Below are 18,879 nucleotides of genomic sequence, written 5' to 3' on the forward strand. Positions count from 1 at the left end.
CTGGCTATGCTATTGTCTAGTGCCCCAGCTCACAGCCACTGCTAGTGCGCGCACACACCGCACAATGGCCTCGTCTCCGCAGATGGTTTGAAGTGCTGCTATCCGTCCCAAGGTCATTTACTGGCTTGCGACACATGCTGCAGCAGGAAGAATGCCAGGCTGAGCACGTTGGCTACAGTGACGGACGGGCTGTGGTGATGTTCAGCTCTTTATTCTTCCTTTATGGCTAGATGGGAAACTCCTGTCTAGCCGGCTCAGATCTCCTCGCTGTGTAACTAGCCGGCAGCCCACATCTCACCCTTGTGTCCCCTCCCTGCTGCCACTCAGGCTTGGAACAACCTCTCATTATCCCAATCCCTCCTTAAGAAGCCTTTTTTCCTCAAAAGGCCTTTCAGTGACAATGCCCAAGGAGTAACGACGCAAGGCCCTTTCTCCAGCAAGCGGAGTAGTCCGTGTCTGCTTTAGGCTGCATGCTCCTTGGTGGAGAGACAGCCCCAAGCCACGACAAAGATGGGCAAATCCCCCTTTCCTGGACCACTCTGAATAGACTGCTAGGCTCCCGGCTGCTTTTGCTTTGGCCCATTCATCAGGCCCAGTTTTTATTCCTCCAGCCAGGTAACGGGAACTCCAAGAGGCTGAGCCAGTGAAGCGATTGTCCCAAAGAGCTCTGGTTAATTGAGAGTCCGGTTTAAACAGCCAGTGGAAAAGAATCCGGAAGACGTTCAGGCTATGTCTACACTGCGACCAAAGTCCCGCAGCACAGCCGCGGCCGGTCTGTGTCAGCTGACCCAGGGAGCTATAAAATGCAGTGTCGACATTTGGGCTCAGGCTGGCGCGCAGGCTCCAAGACCCTTCCCTCTCAGGGAGTGCAGGCCTACCCTCAGGCAGGCTCAGGCAGACAGCCGGTTTACATTCACTTCACAGCCCACCCCCCAGATGCAGCTTCACCACAAAAGCTTCCCAGGTTTGGGATTAAACCCAGCAAGCTTCGTCTGGTGCGATCCATCACCACGTTTGTTCCAAGCAGAGACACGAGATTCAAATCTGGGCCCTGCACAAAGACAGGATCCAGGAGGAGATTTCAGACACCCCAACATGAGCGACATTTGGCTCTCAGGTTCCGGCTCCCACTGCTCCAGTGCCGGCGGGGGGTGGCTGCTGAACCTAGCGCATCCTTCGGGTTGGTTGTGAAGCCTTCAGGGTTTGTTCCTGAACAGCTGCATCCGGCCAATGCAAGCCTCACTGGAAGCAAAAATCTTTCCTTCTAGCCACTGCCCAATAGGGGTCGCTCCCATACTAGAAGTCGCCCATTCCCCCAGCCGGTTTGGGTAACCGGACGAAAAGATACAGTGGGTGGGAATGAACCAGATAGCGGTGACGAGCAGGGGGAATTTACTGCTGGCTCATGTTAAGTCATCCCCCCCCCCCCCCCTTTGTGGTATCAAGAGCTGTAATGATGCAGAATGTTGCTGGCAACCACAATCTCTCATTGCCCAGCACACACCCACCCAGAGGGGCTTCCCAGTTCCCACCCTCTGGCTTGCCCAGCATAGCAGGGAGTGAATCCCTTTCCTAGACAAGGTCCCCATCCCAGGAACTCGTCAGTGGGATGAATAGGTTTCCTCTCCAGTCTCCCTTCCCCTGCCCATCACATGCTGCCTGGGCCTGGGCCCGGGCCCAGAGGCATCCAGGATTTTTTCAGAGAGCCGATGACTCTCCCCACAACCACCTTCCCTCAGACAGGTTTGGATGGCGCTCTCTCTCTCCAGACGCCATCAATGCCACGCCATGCATCCCTGGCGACACAAGAGGCTCCCTCGCGGTGGGCTGGAGGCACCGCCAGTCCTGGAGCGAAGGACCAAGCACAGACCCCAAGCTGGGATGCCCTGCAAAGCGGTAGGACGTGCTGTCACTATACATCTCGGCTGGTTCCTGATTGCCAGAAGAACTGAAGTGGAGGAGGCTCTCCGGCTGCTGGCAGAGGGCCTCAGACAAGAGCCAGACGTTGACTGTGCTAAAGGAGATGTCGAGTAATAGACTCTAGACATGAATCTCCAGAACAAACCTCACCCCTAAGCCTTCCTGCCTCCTTTCAGATACCGCCAGCGCCTCTCCTCCTGCCAGGAGCATCGCCTGAGCCAAATACACCTGTACACTTCCCGGAGGGCCAGCAGGGGCTGCTGTTGGTATGGAACAACTACTCCCCTCCATAGCTCCCTGACAGCTGGTTTACGCTCTGTGCCGAGCCAGCACTTGCCTAGGTGGTTTTGGGACTGGGCCATAGTCTGCTCTAAGCCACTTCTTCCAAAGCCCCTTCTACTGCGGTACAGCCACTCCACATATCCCTTGACAGGACACAGGAGCCTGGGGAAAGATCTCTGTGCAGCTACAGCGAGCTGCGTGGTTTAGAAACAAGCGCTAGCGTCTTTCAATCTGATTGATGCCTCCTAGTGCTTGACCAGTGCAGAGCAGAGAAGGGCAGGGCAGGTCTAATGCACACACCAAAGGCTGGGAGATGCAAATGTTTCCAGACTACATTTTAAAGCAGCGGTTCTCAACCAGGGGCATGTGTACCCCTGGGAGTATGCGGAGGTCTTCCAGGGGGCATGTCAACCCATCAAGATAGTTGCCTAGTTTTACAACAGGCTACATAAAAAGCACTAGCGAAGCCAGTTACAAACTACAATTTCATACAGATAAAGACATGTTTATACTGCTGTATAACACAGCAGGTATCACACTGAAATGTAAGCATGATATTTCAGCGACGTATTTTATAATTATATGGTAAAACTGAGAAAGTGAGCCATTTCTCACTAATAGACACGTCTGTCTTTTTATGTCTGAAGTTGTAAGCAAGTCGTTTTTCAGTGAGGTGAAACTCGGGGGTATGCAAGAGAGAGTTCTGAAAGGGGTACGGTAGTCTGGAAAGGCTGAGAACCACTGATTTAAAAGACAAGTGTTAGACAGTGTCCCCTCAGCCAATAAAGCGGCGATGAGGTGTCAGGCTTGCACAAATTACAGAAAATCTGCAGTTACAGCAACCCAACACTCAAGGCGAAACTGGTGTACCTCTCCAGGGCACAAGCCTGGGCAGATAATATGAAGTCCCTGAGTTGCCCATGCATCAGGGCCCCCCCAGTGTCACCTGTAAAGTCCATGGGAGAGGAGGAATCAATACGTCTGGTACCTGCTCCACTTCAAGAGTTGCCGGAGCCTTACATTCTCCCAGATTCACCCACAATACAGCAACCCGCACATTGTCATGTTACACAGTTCATTCTGGCAGTGCAGCCAATGGTTTTAGCAGACCGACATTACTCTTACAAGACAGTCTCACATTAACAGTACCAGAGGCAGCAATAGCGCTCCCAACTAAGGATTTGGGGGGAAAACAAACTTTTGCAAAATCAAAACGACAATATTTGCAAGTTCTCTTCTCCTTTAATTCAAACAAAAAAGAGAACTTGCAAAATCTACCAGAAAATTGGTTTGCATCTAAAATCCGGCAGCTTTGAACTAGGGCAGGAAAGTCAGGAAGTGACACTGACTCAATACAGAAGTGGAACTGATCAGCCTAGGTTTTTTTGGCACAGAAGTTGGCCAAATAAAAGATATTGTCTCACCCACTTATCCGCCTACTTTTGTTCTCCATGAGCAGTGGAATACAAGTAGTGAGCAGCACCAGTGGTAAAAGGAAATCGTTTAAGTGGTCAGATTTAATAATCCAAGGTGTCATTAGTAACACAGGCAAGAAAACCTCATTTAGAATCATGTTTTTTAAAAGCAGGCCTGATTTCTTCTTAATAGAACTCAGGTTGTTCAAGTCCAGACAGGGAGATTTTCAAAAGTGCTCCTTCTGGCACAGTGCCACCAGTTGAAGACAATATTGAAGACAATAGAAGCAGACAGAGACCAATGAGGAATGATTTTGAAAGTCGTCCCGTCCCCCCTCCCTTCCCCCCCGAGGCTGAATCTCATATTTCACACAGGACAACTCAGCTGGACTTCCATGCTCGACTGAAGCAAGAATTGGTTTTCTTCCGCCACACAAGTATCACCTGCAGAGCGCCTGATTTTAACGCTTTATCTAGGCTCAACACCAGCCACTTCGCTTCCTCCCTGGGAGGATGTTTTATGCAGAGCACAGATTACCAGCTACAATCCCATCAGATGAGAGGGTCGGTGAAAGACTTCAGGTTCTAAAAGTATACACTGAGTATTTCACAAAGAAACTAGGCTCCCCAGTGTACATCCTTTGAGAAAACTTGAATATTGAATTCCTGTTCCCTGATTCCCAAAGGACACTATCTTGTAATGAGGCATTTATTTGCAGTATATTATTCAAACAGTCTGTGTGCAATATGGAGTTCCTCCAGGAACAGGCGTGGTCCTAGGGAGAGAAGACTGGGGAAGCTTGTCTGTGTATATTTATAGGTGGCAGCTATTTTCTCTAATAAATACCTTTTATTTAAGGCAAACTGATTCAATATCACCTGAGACGTTTGGCTAATGTTTAATCCACAACCCAAATACCTATAAGAAAGCCCACTGCAACTGCACGTAAGTGACATGATTTAGGCTTTACCTTGTCAGCTTGTGGATAGGTCATCTTCGGGCTGCTCCACTCCTGGCTGATCCGTTTCCTGTACTGATTGCATTCTGGGATGTATGTGCAGCCAACATCACCCAGTTCTGGGTAGAAAACTTCCAGGTCCCCTCTGGAAAGGAGTAAGGGGGAGGAGGTGAGAAACACTGGTGAAAGACTCGTGTGTGGGGCAGCTTTTCGGGGGGAATGAGGGATTCATCAGCTCTTGTTTTCTGAGGTGCTTAAACCAGGGCCACAATACGGAAAGAAAAATGAATTCTCAGCCCCTCAAATCTGCCCTTAGTGGGTCATCTCACAGGGCACAATGGAAGCAGCCATTATCCTGTTCCTAAGTGCTTTTCTGAACTGGGGGCTACCAGCTCTTGGCCATTTGTGATCTTTAGAGACCTCCTGGCTCTTTTTTCGCCATGCTAATGCCTGGTGTCCCAGCCACCCAAACTGGGAAATTACAGCCCTCCTCCCTGTAGTGTTGTTAGGATCAGGTTACTGAAGTGTTAGATTCTGTTAACTGGGCAGAGACAGACGCTCTGGTGATGTGGAAAAATTGTTTGACAGTAGTTTATTTTCCAAAGGTGCACAAAAGCAAGAGGTGCAACAGGAGTCCCTTGGGCTGGAACATTCTTCCATAGCCCTTTGAGAAGAAGGGTTGCCCAGCAATTAAAGTTTTAGCCTGGGATGTGGGAGACCCCAATTCAATTCACTGCTCTGACACAAGCTTCCTGTGTGACCTTGGGTAAGTCACTTAGTCTCTCTGTGCCCCAATTCTTCTCCCCATCTGTAAAATGGTGCTGAAAATGCTTCCCTCCCTCACATAGGGTAGTGTGAGGCACTATGGTAACAAAGGCCATCTAAATACCCAAGACAGACTTCTGCATTACTTTTCCTTATCACATTACACCACAGAGCAGCTGCCCATTGTCACAGACCTAGAACGAACTGCACTGTAATCAGAATTATAAGTCATTCCTTTATGCAGGCTGCAGATCAATAGAAAGGAGATGGCATGGCCTAGGGCTGCTCTAAAGATTAGCTGGAGTTGACCTGAACTTTGTAAGAGGTGTGGTTAAATCCTCCAGCCAAGGGGAAACTAAGAGATGCACATCATACGCATAGGACTGGAGCAATGGTGCACATGGTGCAGGAGCGGAGGAGAGTTTAAAGCAAGATGTTGTTTGTGACACATGGGAGGAAATCAAAGATGGGATGAAATGGACTAATAAGGAGCAAAGTTAAGTCTACATGGACATTAATACTTTGGGAGCTCAGCTTAAGTTACTTATTTTTAAAAAAAGGAGTATTTCAGTTTACCTTGAGGAAACTGAGATGCTATTTTTATGCAGAAGTCCTTAGTTTTGAATGGTATTACAGGAGGGAAAGACATATGCACATGTCCACTTGTCTAGCACTGGCCTCCTAGCTGTGTTTCTGCATCCAACACCCCATACAAATCTTCAAGAGAGTTTGAGCCAAAGCCCTTCAGCACCAAAGCACCAGCCTGAACAAAGGAGCACCATTGCTAGCTGGTAACACTGGCCTGTTATCCTCCAGCGGAGCAGCTGTTAGAAGGAGGCATCACCTGCTTGGCCCATGTGTTATTACCCCACAAATCTGATGCTGTTGGTGCATGACCCTTCTCTTCTGCAGCTCTCAAGGCCTGTAAAAGTAGCTTTCCTGTATTTCTCCACCTTTCAGATCTCAGGTCAAGTCCTCTCTTTATATGCTCATTTTTTAACTGCCAAGGTCTCTCCCCTGCCATAGTTATTGTTAGACACGATAGAAGTTTTTCATTAAAAAAAAGGCCTTTCCTTAAAACAAAAATCTCTGGGGAAAAAAAAAAAAAAGCAGCTCTTAAAAAAGAAAAACCCAAACATGATTTTCTTGTGAGGTTTTCTGTAGAAAACTCCACATGATTTTCTAACCTGCTCTAGCTAGTATTTATCTTCATCTTTGACTCGGGGAATTATTTTGCAGGATAAAGGCTATACAAAGTAAAGTTACAGTCGACTATTGTACATGTCAGGAAATAACTAACATGTGACCAGGTGAGGATGCAAGGACCAAGTTGCATAAAAGACTAGAGGTCCCAGCAGACTGTGCTCGCTCTTGGTCCGAACTTAAGGCAAACGTCAGAACAACAGACAAGAGGAATTAGTTCTTCCCCACCATGCAGTCAGGGCTTGGGAATTCACTCCACTGGGAGGCTACAAGCCAGATTTATGAGGGGCCTGGATAACATTACAACCAATAGCATTGGTAGCTACAGACTAAAAGAGAAGGGAAATCAGATTTCATGCTTCAGGGCACCATTTGTTTACCACAAGGGTCAGGAAGGAAGCATCACCCTCCTTTCCCTTCCATTGCATACAGCATTGCACACAGAGATCCACTTCTTGGGGAATTACCTTCCTCTGCTGTAGGAGCTTAGCCTACAGCTGGCAGCAGGAGGATACCTGATGCAACGGCTCAGCGGGTCAATTTGGTAGGGCAAGTCCTACATTCCTGAGCATGTTGGGACCTGCCAGCTGCTCCTCCGCCGGCTCCCTGGATACATGGTGTTTCAGGGCATTGGCAAGTCTGAGAACAGCAACAAGCGGGAGCCGCTCACCTGCAGAACTTGCGGTCCTGGCCGGTCAGCTTCTCAAAGACACAGGTTGCCATGTCCGCATCCCCTGCCACGGCCTCACCTCCCCAAGCAGCGATGCCAGCCAGACCTGCAACCAGCAGCACCGCGACCAGCAGCTTCATCCTGACCTGTCAGGGACCAAGGAATGTCAGTTTAGAGCTTCCCACTGGCAAGGCGGCACCCCTCAGTCTCAGCAAGGCCTCTTCTCCTGTATGCAAACTCCCTTTGGGCACGGAGCACAGGAGAGCAGTTGTCTGGGGAGCCAGTCCTCCCGCAGCAGCACACACCTCCCCTCCCTCTCAGTTCTACCGCAGGGAGAGTGTTTGCAGCTGCCGTGCTGTTCTACCAGCAGCGCAAGCGTTTCCACTGCATCTCTGAGCCCTGCTCGTTATCCGGTCCTGCAGAGAAGCTGCAGACAAAACAAAGCCATTCGTACGCCTCACTTTTGCCTCTGCCAATTACACGTCGCTCAAATCTCGGTTATGTCAGACGGTAACTGTACTGCCTAATGACAGACAGCGCCAGGAAATGCAAGACTCCCACCAGGCTGTCCACAGCTAGCCCTCAGCATGGCCTTGCTCCTTGGAAGGCCCATTACTGCTCTGTAGAAAAGGCAGCTGAGCAGACCTTAGCAGGGGGAACAAACAAACAGCTGCATTGCTGCCGTTTGCTTTGGGTACACAGGTAGGAAAGGACAGAGTGGCTTTCCCGTGCTGTACTTGATGCAAACTCAAGTCAAGTGATTCTCCATTCCCCAACTCCCGTCCCCCGGGCCTTGTTGCCCTTTCTTCCATCATCATCCAGCTACAGCAATGAATCTACCAACATTTTCCTTAACACATTCGTGGAAGCAACCTGCTAAACTGAACCAGAATCAGCAGTCTGTATTTCCCACAATACAAAAAAAAAATAGGGGTCACGCAATGAAATTAAGATGCAGCTGGTTTAATACAAACAAGAGGAAGTACTTTTTCCACACACTGCATAATTAACCTTTGGAACGCATTGCCACAGCATATTGTGATGGCCAAGAGCATAACCGGGTTCAGAAAAGAACGTGACGAAGTCACGGAGGGTCGGTCCATCAAGGGCTATTAGCCAAGGTCAAGGAACACAACCACACACTTTGGGTGACCCTTCACCTCTGACTGCAAGAAGCCAGGAGTGGAAGGCAAGGGTGGATCACGGCAGCTGTTCCATACACTCCCCCTGAAGCGCCAATACTGCCACTGTCAGAGAGAGGACACTGTGCTAGAAGGATCCTTCACCAGACCTAGTATGGCAGTTCTGGAGTTTTTAATTCCGTATGTGAACAAATACTGCAGCTCCAACCAAAATGCAGCTAGAGCAGTTGAGGTTTGGGGCTGAAACCAGAAATCCCCAGTGACAGGAGATGTATCATAAGGGATACCAGAACACGACATGGGACAGTAGATAGGATGCTAGACTGGAGTCAGGAGACCTGGGCTCTATTACCCTGAACTAGTAGCCTGCCTCTGTTTCCCCTCCCACCCTTTGCTTTGTCCATTTAGACTGTAAACTCTTGAGGGCAGGAATTCTCTCGTTATGTGGACACAGTGGCTAGCACACCGGGAAGCCTAGAGTATTGTCTGTACTACAATAGTGCCTAGTCCATCTCAATACTGTGTCTTTAAGAGTTGACTGCTCAGACAGTGTGCATTCAGAGGGACCACACCTAGTCAGTGATCAAAGCAGACATCCTTACTCTGCTGTGCTAGCCAGAGTTAAATCAAACTCTCTCTCCAAGTAGTCATACGAGTTCTGCTGAAAGCACAGCTTCATCGTGTGGGGGAAGAGGAGGGAGATTTGCATGAAACATGGACATTGTTCTTGGGTGAAATGAGGCTATGGATTATGCAGCTAGCCAGCTCCTACCATCCCAAACGCATCATTGATTGAGAAGGGGCTTTGCATGCCTCAGGGAGAAGCAAAGTATAGAGACAGGAATCAAAGGGGAATTAGAAAAATATCTAGATACAAGATAGGATTTCCAGAGCAGCTATGACCTGGGCTATGCAAGTCGGACTAGCTGACCACATAGTCCCTTCCTGGCGTCATATTTTATAAAGCCAGAAAGATTTTATGCATGGGGCTCCTTTCTAGACAATCTCACACACTGATTCACTTAGGTACAATGGTTCCATCATATCCTCTTTGTGGATTCCCTCCAGTTACTAGGCAGAGCTTGTTCCCCCCCAGAGGAGTTGTGGCACCCTTAAGCCTCCAGTAGAGCTTTAAAATTATTCACAATTTGTAACGCAACAAGGAGAAGGGGTCAGAATGTATTCCAGGGGAACTGTGTGTTTATACCTTGTAAGACACTTCAGCTCTATCTACCCTGCATTAAAAATATCCCACAGCACTGAGTCTCAGAGCCAAGGCCAGCTGTCTTGGGCTGGGGGTTATAAAATTGTAGTGTAGATGTTCAGGTTTGGGCTGAGACCCTATGAGAGGGGAGGATCTCAGAGCCCAGGATCCAGCCTGAACCTGAATGTCTACACTGCAATTTTATAGCCCCACATGCCAAGGCCCATGAGCCCAAGTCAGCTGACCCAGGCCAGACAAAGCTGTGCCCTGGGTCTTTTATTGCAGTGTAGATGCACCCCGACAAGATCCACCCGAGAACAGGGCCTCATCGGGCTAGGTGTCATACCTACACATAGCAAGAGATTGTCCCTGCCAAGGAGCTTGCAATGGAGACGACATACAGGCAGATGATCGGCTGCTGAGGGGCACAGAGATTAAGTGACTTGCCCAAGTTCAAGCAGGGTTAGGACAGAAGCTCCAATTAAACACGTTAAGCATGAGCCTATTTTTCTCGCTGGGCTTCCCTGCTACGGCCACACTTCTTTTCCCTTCCCTGCAGCACCTAACTCTGTTTCGGCCTCTCTCGTTTATTCCTGATGAATTAAGGAGCAACCAACAGGGAGAGGAAATGGCCCTTCCAAAGCCCCCCTGCCCAGACAAGTCATAGCCCCCCAATCTCTGCAATTTACCTGGAGCAGCAGAAGCGGGCCAGGCTGGAGCGGGGCCCTCTGGGGGAGTGATCTGCCTCAAGCAGGTGAGCAAACACTGCAGCTGGCTGGACTTTGTAAGCCTAAGTCATTCCTCGCACCCGCCAGAGCGGCAGCTGGCAGGTGTCAGGGAGGGAAAGCAACATGAGCAAGGATGCAGGAGCTGTCAGCTCAGAACTGACAGTTGGAGGCAGGTTCTGATTCTGGCGCCTCTTTCTCCCGGGGGGGGAAGGGGGGGCGCGGCGCAGTCCATGGGGGTTGGTGGATATGCTCCCTTAGACATTAGAGGGGGTAGCCCTCTATCTCCAGCTGAGGAAGCTAGGAGGGTGCTTTCTGGGTTGCCATGGAGATGGTTTCTTCAGTAGGAGAGAGGAGGGTGAGACTGGAGCAGGAGATGGGAGAGATAATATGGGAGGTGAGGAAAAGGGCAGCTGCGGACTTAAGTGAGAGACTAAAAGCAGCCGGTACTGGGGGGACCTGTCATTTTATAGGTGATATCCCCCATTCAGCATATTGCATGTGCTACCGCTGCTCAAGCGCTTTTCACGAGAGGCTCCAATAGTGCTTTACAAATACGGACAGACCTCCCGGGTGGGCGTGTGAGGTTGTGCCAGCGTAAATGGAAGCGTGGCGAGGTTAAGGTGCGGATCCAAGGCAGCGTAACGGGTGGGAGAGCAGAAAGGGAACCCTGGACGCTCAGTGCTCAGTCCCACTGCTCTAACTTCGAGACCCCGCTCGCTGCAAGTCCCGGATGGCAGTTCCTTGGCTCCAGACAATCCCAGATCACTGTTTATGTACATCCTAAACTCAGTCCAGGTTTGAGCAAACCTTCTTCCTGTCTCTATCGATGCTGGTAAGGATCTACGCATCCGTTCTAAGTCAGGCACACTCTGTGACATGCACCTTATTAACTTCAGAGGTTGCAAGTCTACACAGAACCAGAAGAGTGAATCTCTGCACAGTTCTAAATTGCTACATTCCCCTAGCTACTGCCTCCAAATTCACTGGGAGGGATCCCGCCTCGAAATATTTGTTTGTATGATGCACCAGGCAATAAAGACGGCTGGCTAATTGATTCCTGCTGCGTCACTCCCAGCTGACAGTGTTTTTGCTTATATGTATAACACCACCACATGCTTCATCATAATAGAATAGTTACAGACACACAGAGCGAGCACAGGCAAGCTCCAATGCCACTATCAACAGAGGAGGAACCAGGCTCGGCTAGTTAGAGGCATGAATGTAATGGGAGCCATCTTGAGGTTTGAGACTAATTGCAATGTTCCCACGTTCAGGGCTGCACAAGCCCTGTAATTAGAGACCTGGGGTTTCCAGGATCGACTCAGGTGAGTAATTCTTTTCCCACTGAAGTCAAGGGCCTGCTTGCATGAACAACTGCAGAGCCTGGCCTTCTATTCTCCTCCTCTCCTGTAACCCAGGAGTCACATGTACTGGGAAGCATGGAGCTCTTTAGGTTAACTGCTGGAACGTCTAATGAGATCAGTGGCAGCTGCATTTGCTGATCAAGGGAAATTCTAGCCCCACAGTGCAAAGCTTCTGGCTTCTGCTATGCAGCTACAAGCCACCAAATCGCTCTATGACCTCAAGCGAGCAAGATAGTTGGCAGTGAGCACATACGCCTCTCCCCCAGCTGAGAGACACACAAGGCTCCATTCCCCTTTTTGACAGGTCTCTCCCTTTGAGAGAGGATTGAGAAACCTGTTCTGGGCAACCGAGGCTGCTGCCAATACCCACTTGAAATAAACCCAGGGGACACTCATGCAGCCTTGAGAACTTGTATTGTGCATGCTCATGCCAGAGGCGTCTGGGTCATCCAGTGCAGTGCTCTGCCTTCTGCAGGCCCAGCCTTCCATCCTCCTTGCTGGCAGCTTCTCTAACTCGCTCCAGAATTTCTGCACCTTGAGAACTTCCCTAGACAGCGTCCCACTTGCTCAGTGGCTCACCACCAGGTTCCTGGTAGATGAAGTCCCTTTACTGGAACAGGTCATGAAGGAGTTCTCAGCATCCTCTCAGTTATCCTCACCGGCATCCACTGCAACATTTACTGCAGTGCCTATTCACGTTGGGATTTACACCACAGCAAGGGGATCTCCCTGCACCACCAGCACCCAGGCTGGGTCAGCCAGCACCAGGAGCTTGGACAGGGGCACTTTGGTACAGCATGTCTACACTATAAGTTACCACTGGTGCAAAACCCCCCCTGTTTAGACAATCCAATGTAAAGAGGGACTTGTACTGGGATAAGCTGCAACTGGTGCCAGACACTTTTACATCAGAGCAGCACATCTACACTAGGATTTACACTGGTGCAGAGATATTCTCCCCAGACACCTCCAGTGTGGCCGGACTAGCACATTACACGTTCTCCTCAAGGGCACAAACGTTAATTAAATCTCAGATCCCCTTTAAAGAAAGCATCATCCCCACTTTGAAGAGGAAAAAACCCAAAGGTTACCCCCACCAATCCAAAGCAGAACCTAGGAGTCCTCCAGTCCTAATCTCCCCTGCTCTCACCACTAGACATGACTCCCTCCTGTCCTTTCTGATGGCTAATCCATTCCCTGCTTTTAACCTGGGGCACCCACCCCCCAAAATTCCCCTCTCCATCACAATAAATACCTGTTGGTGCTGCACACATTGGGCCCTTCACTTGCTTTTGATACAGTGACGTGGCATCTGTTGGGCTCCTGCCTTCCCACAGAGCCTCTTGTTTACTATGTAAAGTGCAGTCGCTAGGTGTGGCTTTGAGCCGGGAGCGGGCACCCTCCCGTGGCAAGACAAGACAGGCTTGCAAAGAGACACGCTCAGGGAAGTGCTTACCAGAGAGGAGGAGAGCAGCAGAGACACACGGTCAACCACGTCCAGCGCTGGACCCTCCAGAGAGGGTCGTTATGAAACAATATGAGCCAGGGCAAGGGGCAAACAGAGCTCCCTGAGGGACCTTTAGGTAGACTGAGCGGCTGGGAACAACAAGTCCTTTGGCTGCGTCCAGTGTAAGATGAGCCTTGGCGTTATCCCTAAAAGCTATTAGCAGAGTAATCAGCATGATCGTCTGACTCCCACAGAGGGCAGGGCTGTAAGGACAGCGAGAACTCCATGTGCACCACCGCCAAGTGGAGCCTGCTACAGGCATGAAATCACATTGCAAAGCCCAGTACAACAGCATCTATATGCGGCACTTACATCCATTTTAATTTGCAAGGTCAAATGACCACCCGCCAGCTCTGCCCACCTCACTGAGGGCGGAAAGCCAGCCGCCAGTTTGTTTTCCAGATACATGCACCATGAAGGGAGACTCAGAATGCAGACGACACCGTATTGCCTAGCAAAGAATAATGCTTGCTGTAGACAGGCCAAACTTTCTTCCCAAATGCTTTAGGCCTCACAAACCAATGAGGAAGACTGCACAGGAGCTGTTCAAACAGACGATTTTTGGCTCGCTGGCCAAACAAACATCTGAAACCGAACATCAGTTCTCAGCAAAATAAAGCCAACGGAAGTATTTGGAACCAGAGTTTTCCCTCATTGAAAAGCAGGTTGCCAAAAAGCTAGAGATTTCCTGACAGATGGCTCATTTGTGCACTTATTTATTATTGATTTACTAATTACTGATTGATTATTGGTTACTAAAACCCCAGTTTCTCAGTAAGTGGAAAAAAATTCATAACTGCTCTGATAGTGGTTTCAGCAATCTTCCCGAGGAGTTTTTTTTTTTTTTGTTTTTTTTTAAATGTAAAATATTGATCCATTTCAATAAGAGCTGGTTGGGACGTTTTCACCTAAGTGAAATACATTTCGGCTTCGATGAAGCAGCATATCTGCCTCACAGTGCTTTCACCGGGAAGGTTTTATTTTTGTTGTGAGGGGTGAAGGAGAGAGAGAACAAATGAAGATGAACACACACACTGTAACTGGGTGGCGAGCGTACTAGTCTGTGTTGTGGGAAACCCAGATTCAAGTCCCTGATTTGGAGTGATCTGGGAGGAAGGAAGCCACCCTCTGCCCTAAATCAGGCGCAATGCGGATTCAGCCACACACACACACACACACACACACACACTTTGATCCCAGCATGAGGGTTTGACCTGGGACAACTTTTTTTAAATTAAATTAACTGGCTGCAACAGACAGCCACCGACTTCTTGGAAGTTTTCTTCTCTCTCGCTCAAAAGCGCCCTGTCTGCCATTGATATTATATAAACAATAGTCACCCCCATCTTACAGGTACAGAAGGAAGCAGCACAGAGTGATTAAGAGATCTGCTCAGCATCACTCAGCAAGATGGAAAGAAGTAGCAGGGCAAGACACAGCTCTGTGCTCTAATCCCATGATGTGCTGGTGGAAACTTGTTAAAATTCTAGCATCAAACCGAAGAGAAAGTTGGATCATTCTCTTGCTTTCAGTGAAGTCACCCCCTTCTGGAGATTGTCAAATCAATCACTTCTACCTGACATGATGTATCCACTTACTTCCGAAGAGTAAATATTTTGCCTTTTAGATGTGCCTAGTGTCAGACTTTCTCCACTCTGACTGATCCTCCACCCACTCACACTGGTTAAGAAAGAATCACAGCACGGGAAATTATATTGGTGCAACAAGAAGCTAGCTGAAAATAAGGTTCCCCCCCGCCATCAGATCATAGTCATTTATCTGATCATAACACTCAGCACGCCTCCCAAGAACAAAAGCAAACATTCCAGCAAGTTGTATTTCCTGGTGGTTTGCTAGTGGAAAAGGTGTCAGCCCGACAGAGGTCTCTGGAGTCAGGAACACAGTGCATTCTCTTTTCAGTTGACTTGGTGCTTCAGTAAATAAGAGATGTTACATATCTCCTCATGAGGCTTTAAGGGGACAATGAAAGTAGCTTCAGGACCTATGCCTGCCCCTCACTTCCCTCAGTCATTTTTAGACTCTGGAAGTCCTTGCACACACGAGAGGTAAATTGACTAATCACACAGAGTGAACAGTAAAACTAACTATTGTCAACTAACTACAAAGTACACAGACATAAGAAATATTTTCTCCTGCGCAGAACCACTGCCAGGTGCAACACAAATAGTACTCAGGGTGACTAACACAATGGAATGATATTTTGTTACAAAAGTGCAATTTTTACTGACTTATGAGCCTGTAAATTTGAACACAAAGAATCCAGAATGTAGATTTTGCTTCAGAACATCAGGTCATTGGCTTTTTCAGTCCAGTAATCCACTTCCAGGGTACCTGCTGCTTTAGAAAGCACCCACAAGGCCAGTCGTACGTAAGAGGGAAAGGAGATTCCATCCATGACATCTTACACCCTGGATGGCTAGGGAGCTAGCTGGGGCTCAATTTCATTGCAGAAAAATGCAGGTTGTTTTGGTTTTTTTTGTTTTTTGACAAAAAAAACAATTTCACAAAAACATGTAATTTTTCTTAAGTATCAGAAAAAATCATTTTGACTCGTGTTGATCATGTCGAAACATTTCATTGGACTTTATTTTGTCTTGACTTTAATATTATTAGTTTTAATAGGGTAATATAAAATAGAATATGCAAGTATGTTTTACCCATGAAACGGATTTCCAAACCAAAATTTTTCTGAATTTCTATTCATGAAAACATTTGACTTTTCATTCCCATTCAGAACAAAAGCAAGTCTCAAAATATTGGCTCTCCCCAGGGGACAGAAGTTTTTTTCCCCCAATCAGCTCTAGTTTAAGATTAACCACCACTGTTTAAAATCCAGACACAATATATGCCTCCTTGACCTCCCCAGGCAGTGATTTTCCATACTGTGGAAAGTTATTTCATTTCATGGAGTCTAAAGTTGCCTGCATTACACTTTATGCAGTGACCTCTATTCTCATAAGATGCAAGACTTTAATTGCCTGCAGTGCAGAGAGAAAAGGTGTCAGAGCAACTGACTATCTCTAGCTCCTCCAAGGCACAGGAGCCTAGAACACTGGCTGGTGCGTCTCTTTTCAGTTTATTTGGTCCTTCCGTAAATAAGAGAAATTATGCATCTCCCCCTAAGACTTCACTTGGGATTTATGTTCCTTTATTGATGGAGAGCAAAGAAAGGTGTCCAGTTTCTACGCAACCATATTTTAAAAAAATTCCACTGTTTAATGTTTGGTGCAAGCACAGCAGCAGGAGACCCAGGCTCGGTTCTTGGCTCTAACACTGGTTCGCTGTTTGATTTGGAAATGTCACTTCACAAATGGGGAAACTGCAACACAGGGTTGAAGTGCTGATCATTCCTCTCTCTCCCAGATGACTGACAGGCATCTTGCCAGCCAAGCAAAGCACTTTGAGAGCTTCAGATGGAAGGTGATGTTCTGTTACTAAACCTGCACTATCTGTAGTACCAAATCAGACGATCCAGTGAAGAACCTAAAGTTACAGGGAACTTTGCACAGCAATACAGCCTCAGTCAATTCTGGGTGAACTGGTATTTCCACTTTTGAGCAATGCAGGAAAGCAGCAGCAACACCAGCCGTTTCCTGGTCTTCCGGCAATTCTCAGCAGAGCAAGGTTTGGATTTAGAGAGTGTTTTGCATCCCTTATCGACTTCTGCTTTTGGCTGCCAGAACTGAACATGCAGGGGCAAGAGAGTTTTCTATCTCCCCCAGTCAGAGCCAAAAATGGCAAGCGCTGGGGTCATATTGCAAGAAGCACCCCTTTGAGCTGGCTTTTCCATGGCAGTGGTTTGAGGTGTCGCCTGCCTATTCCCCTTGGAAATCACTCTGATTAGCAAAGCCTTGGCAGTAGGTTGTTGGCTCTTTGCCGTGCAGAATATACACTCCTATTTGGGTTAGCGAGGGTTGATCTCTTCCAGTGGCACTCGGGTACTACAGTGACACCACAAGTTTGAGCAATAGTGATCCCCATCCAACAACAGACCACTCTGAGTGTGTCTGGAGAGCATCCAAATATTGCTATTCTCCTGTTTCCAATACATCACCAGCTGTAGAAGAGGCCATAGCATCTGATCAAACATCTTCTCTAGCAGTTTCCTGTCCCGCAGTGCCATACACTTTGCCTCGTGTGCTGACTAGAGCTTAAAGAACTACGGTGACGCCTTAAGGTTCTGAACCATTCTGGGCTGGCAGAGTTCAATGGAAGAATTTGCAGCACAAGCGATATGGACTCTGCTCCCATAAATAGAGCTGTTGGCAATTTTCTGACAAGATATTTTTCCCCTTGGAAAAAGTGGATTCATTGAAATCAAAACTGGCTGCAGGAGAGGGTCCGTTTTGACAAACTGCCCAGTTTTCAAAGTTGTTGAAACATCCTGTTTTGTCATTTTTTAAACAAAGTTTTTGGGTTCAAAATGACTTTCCAATTGTAATGAATTTATACTAAGAAGTAAAATTAGAAGGTTGAACTCAATATTTCAGCTGACCCGCTCTGAATTTTTCACAATCAACAATGCGATTTGACTTTTCATGCTGAGTTGGTGGGGGTGGGGAAAATTTCAAATTCTGAAAAGTTATTGCAGGATGGCAAACAAACAATTTCCCACCCCCCTCTACTCACAATTTAAGTGGGCTGGACAGGTATGTAGCTAAGGACTCAGACATTGTGCAATCTTGATTTGTTCTGGTTGTTACTTTTCTTCTTGGTATTGTTCCCATCACTGTAGGTTATTAAGAATGCAGGATTGGTAAGTGGACTCAGGAGACATTACTAAGAGTTCTTGGTTCTCTATTCATCTACTGCTCTCTCGTATCTAAAAGCCATAATAGATTTTTATTACAAGCTAGAAGATCCACTACAAGACACAACCCCAGGTGCATTTGAGATTCATATTTGCTAAATAGGTCTCTTGAAGAAACAGGATAGTAAGACCTTGGATTTTTTACAGTGTTTTGCCCACACCCCATTCAATTAGGGATCTTTACTCCTTCAATGGTTCAGGAAAATGTGCATTAAAAAGCACTTCTGGTTACTGAATGGAAAAGTGCCCGTCTGGATGGAAAAAAAATCTCATTCAAGAGATGAGCAACGTCATTTTAATGCAGCATCCAGTGGCAGCTTTGAAACGTCAAGGGAACATGAAGTGGGATGAATCAATGTGCTTTGAGAGGGAGCAGTGGATTTCACTACCAATCATTAGCGTGAACCTGGATCTGGGTAGGTGCAGCGTTTATCCGATGATTAGAAAAGCTACACAGGAGGGGTCTGGAAAACGGACCATTTCTACAAGCACCTCATTGAGCAACTTCCATGAGGTTGCAGGCATGGCACAAGGTACTTTTAGTACCTGTCAGCCATTGTGCCAAAGTTCTCTCACGAGTAAGAAAAACCCCCGTTACGCAGATGGCAGCAAAGTCACTGTATTAGCAGGCAGCCAGCATTAGAGATTAGCTGAAAGAATTTCTACCTGCCAAAGCCAGAGTTCAGGCTCCTGGATTTTGTCTGCGCCATTTGCTAACTGGCAGCTACAGTCGGTCACACTGGATTAAGTGCCTTCTATATCACGGACCAGAACAGAGGTCTGAGCTGTAGAGAGACGAGCAACCACTTCTCAAAGTTTATTTGAATTAGGTGTTTGGAACTATTACAGATAAGCATGTGACCGGACCATAACCTCTCTCCATCTCTCT

General features: G+C 47.8%; 1 protein-coding gene across 9 annotated transcripts in view; it reads right to left on the reverse strand.

Annotated features, from left to right (window-relative positions):
• The window catches only part of PEBP4 (phosphatidylethanolamine binding protein 4), a 219,827-nt gene that overhangs the window by 193,311 nt on the left and 7,637 nt on the right, over positions 1–18,879 (reverse strand). For 7 of the 9 annotated variants that reach the window (XR_010918874.1, XR_010918878.1, XR_010918877.1 and 4 more), the window contains exons 1-3: positions 13,109–13,230; positions 7,215–7,360; positions 4,589–4,721 (exon numbers count right to left, since the gene is read on the reverse strand). Coding sequence is in view for 3 of the 9 variants with exons in the window: in XM_067543690.1 (XP_067399791.1) it covers positions 4,589–4,721; positions 7,215–7,354 (273 nt within the window). In the remaining 6 variants the exon portion in view is untranslated. Of the gene's footprint in view, positions 1–4,588; positions 4,722–7,214; positions 7,361–12,907; positions 12,979–13,108; positions 13,231–18,879 lie in introns of those variants that run through there. The other 2 variants (XR_010918876.1, XR_010918875.1) reach the window with 2 other exon arrangements.

Source organism: Emydura macquarii, unplaced genomic scaffold (genome assembly GCF_026122565.2).
Source record: "Emydura macquarii macquarii isolate MOO-44397 ecotype Brisbane River unplaced genomic scaffold, CSIRO-AGI_Emac_v2 contig_967, whole genome shotgun sequence".
Taxonomy (NCBI): domain Eukaryota; kingdom Metazoa; phylum Chordata; order Testudines; family Chelidae; genus Emydura; species Emydura macquarii.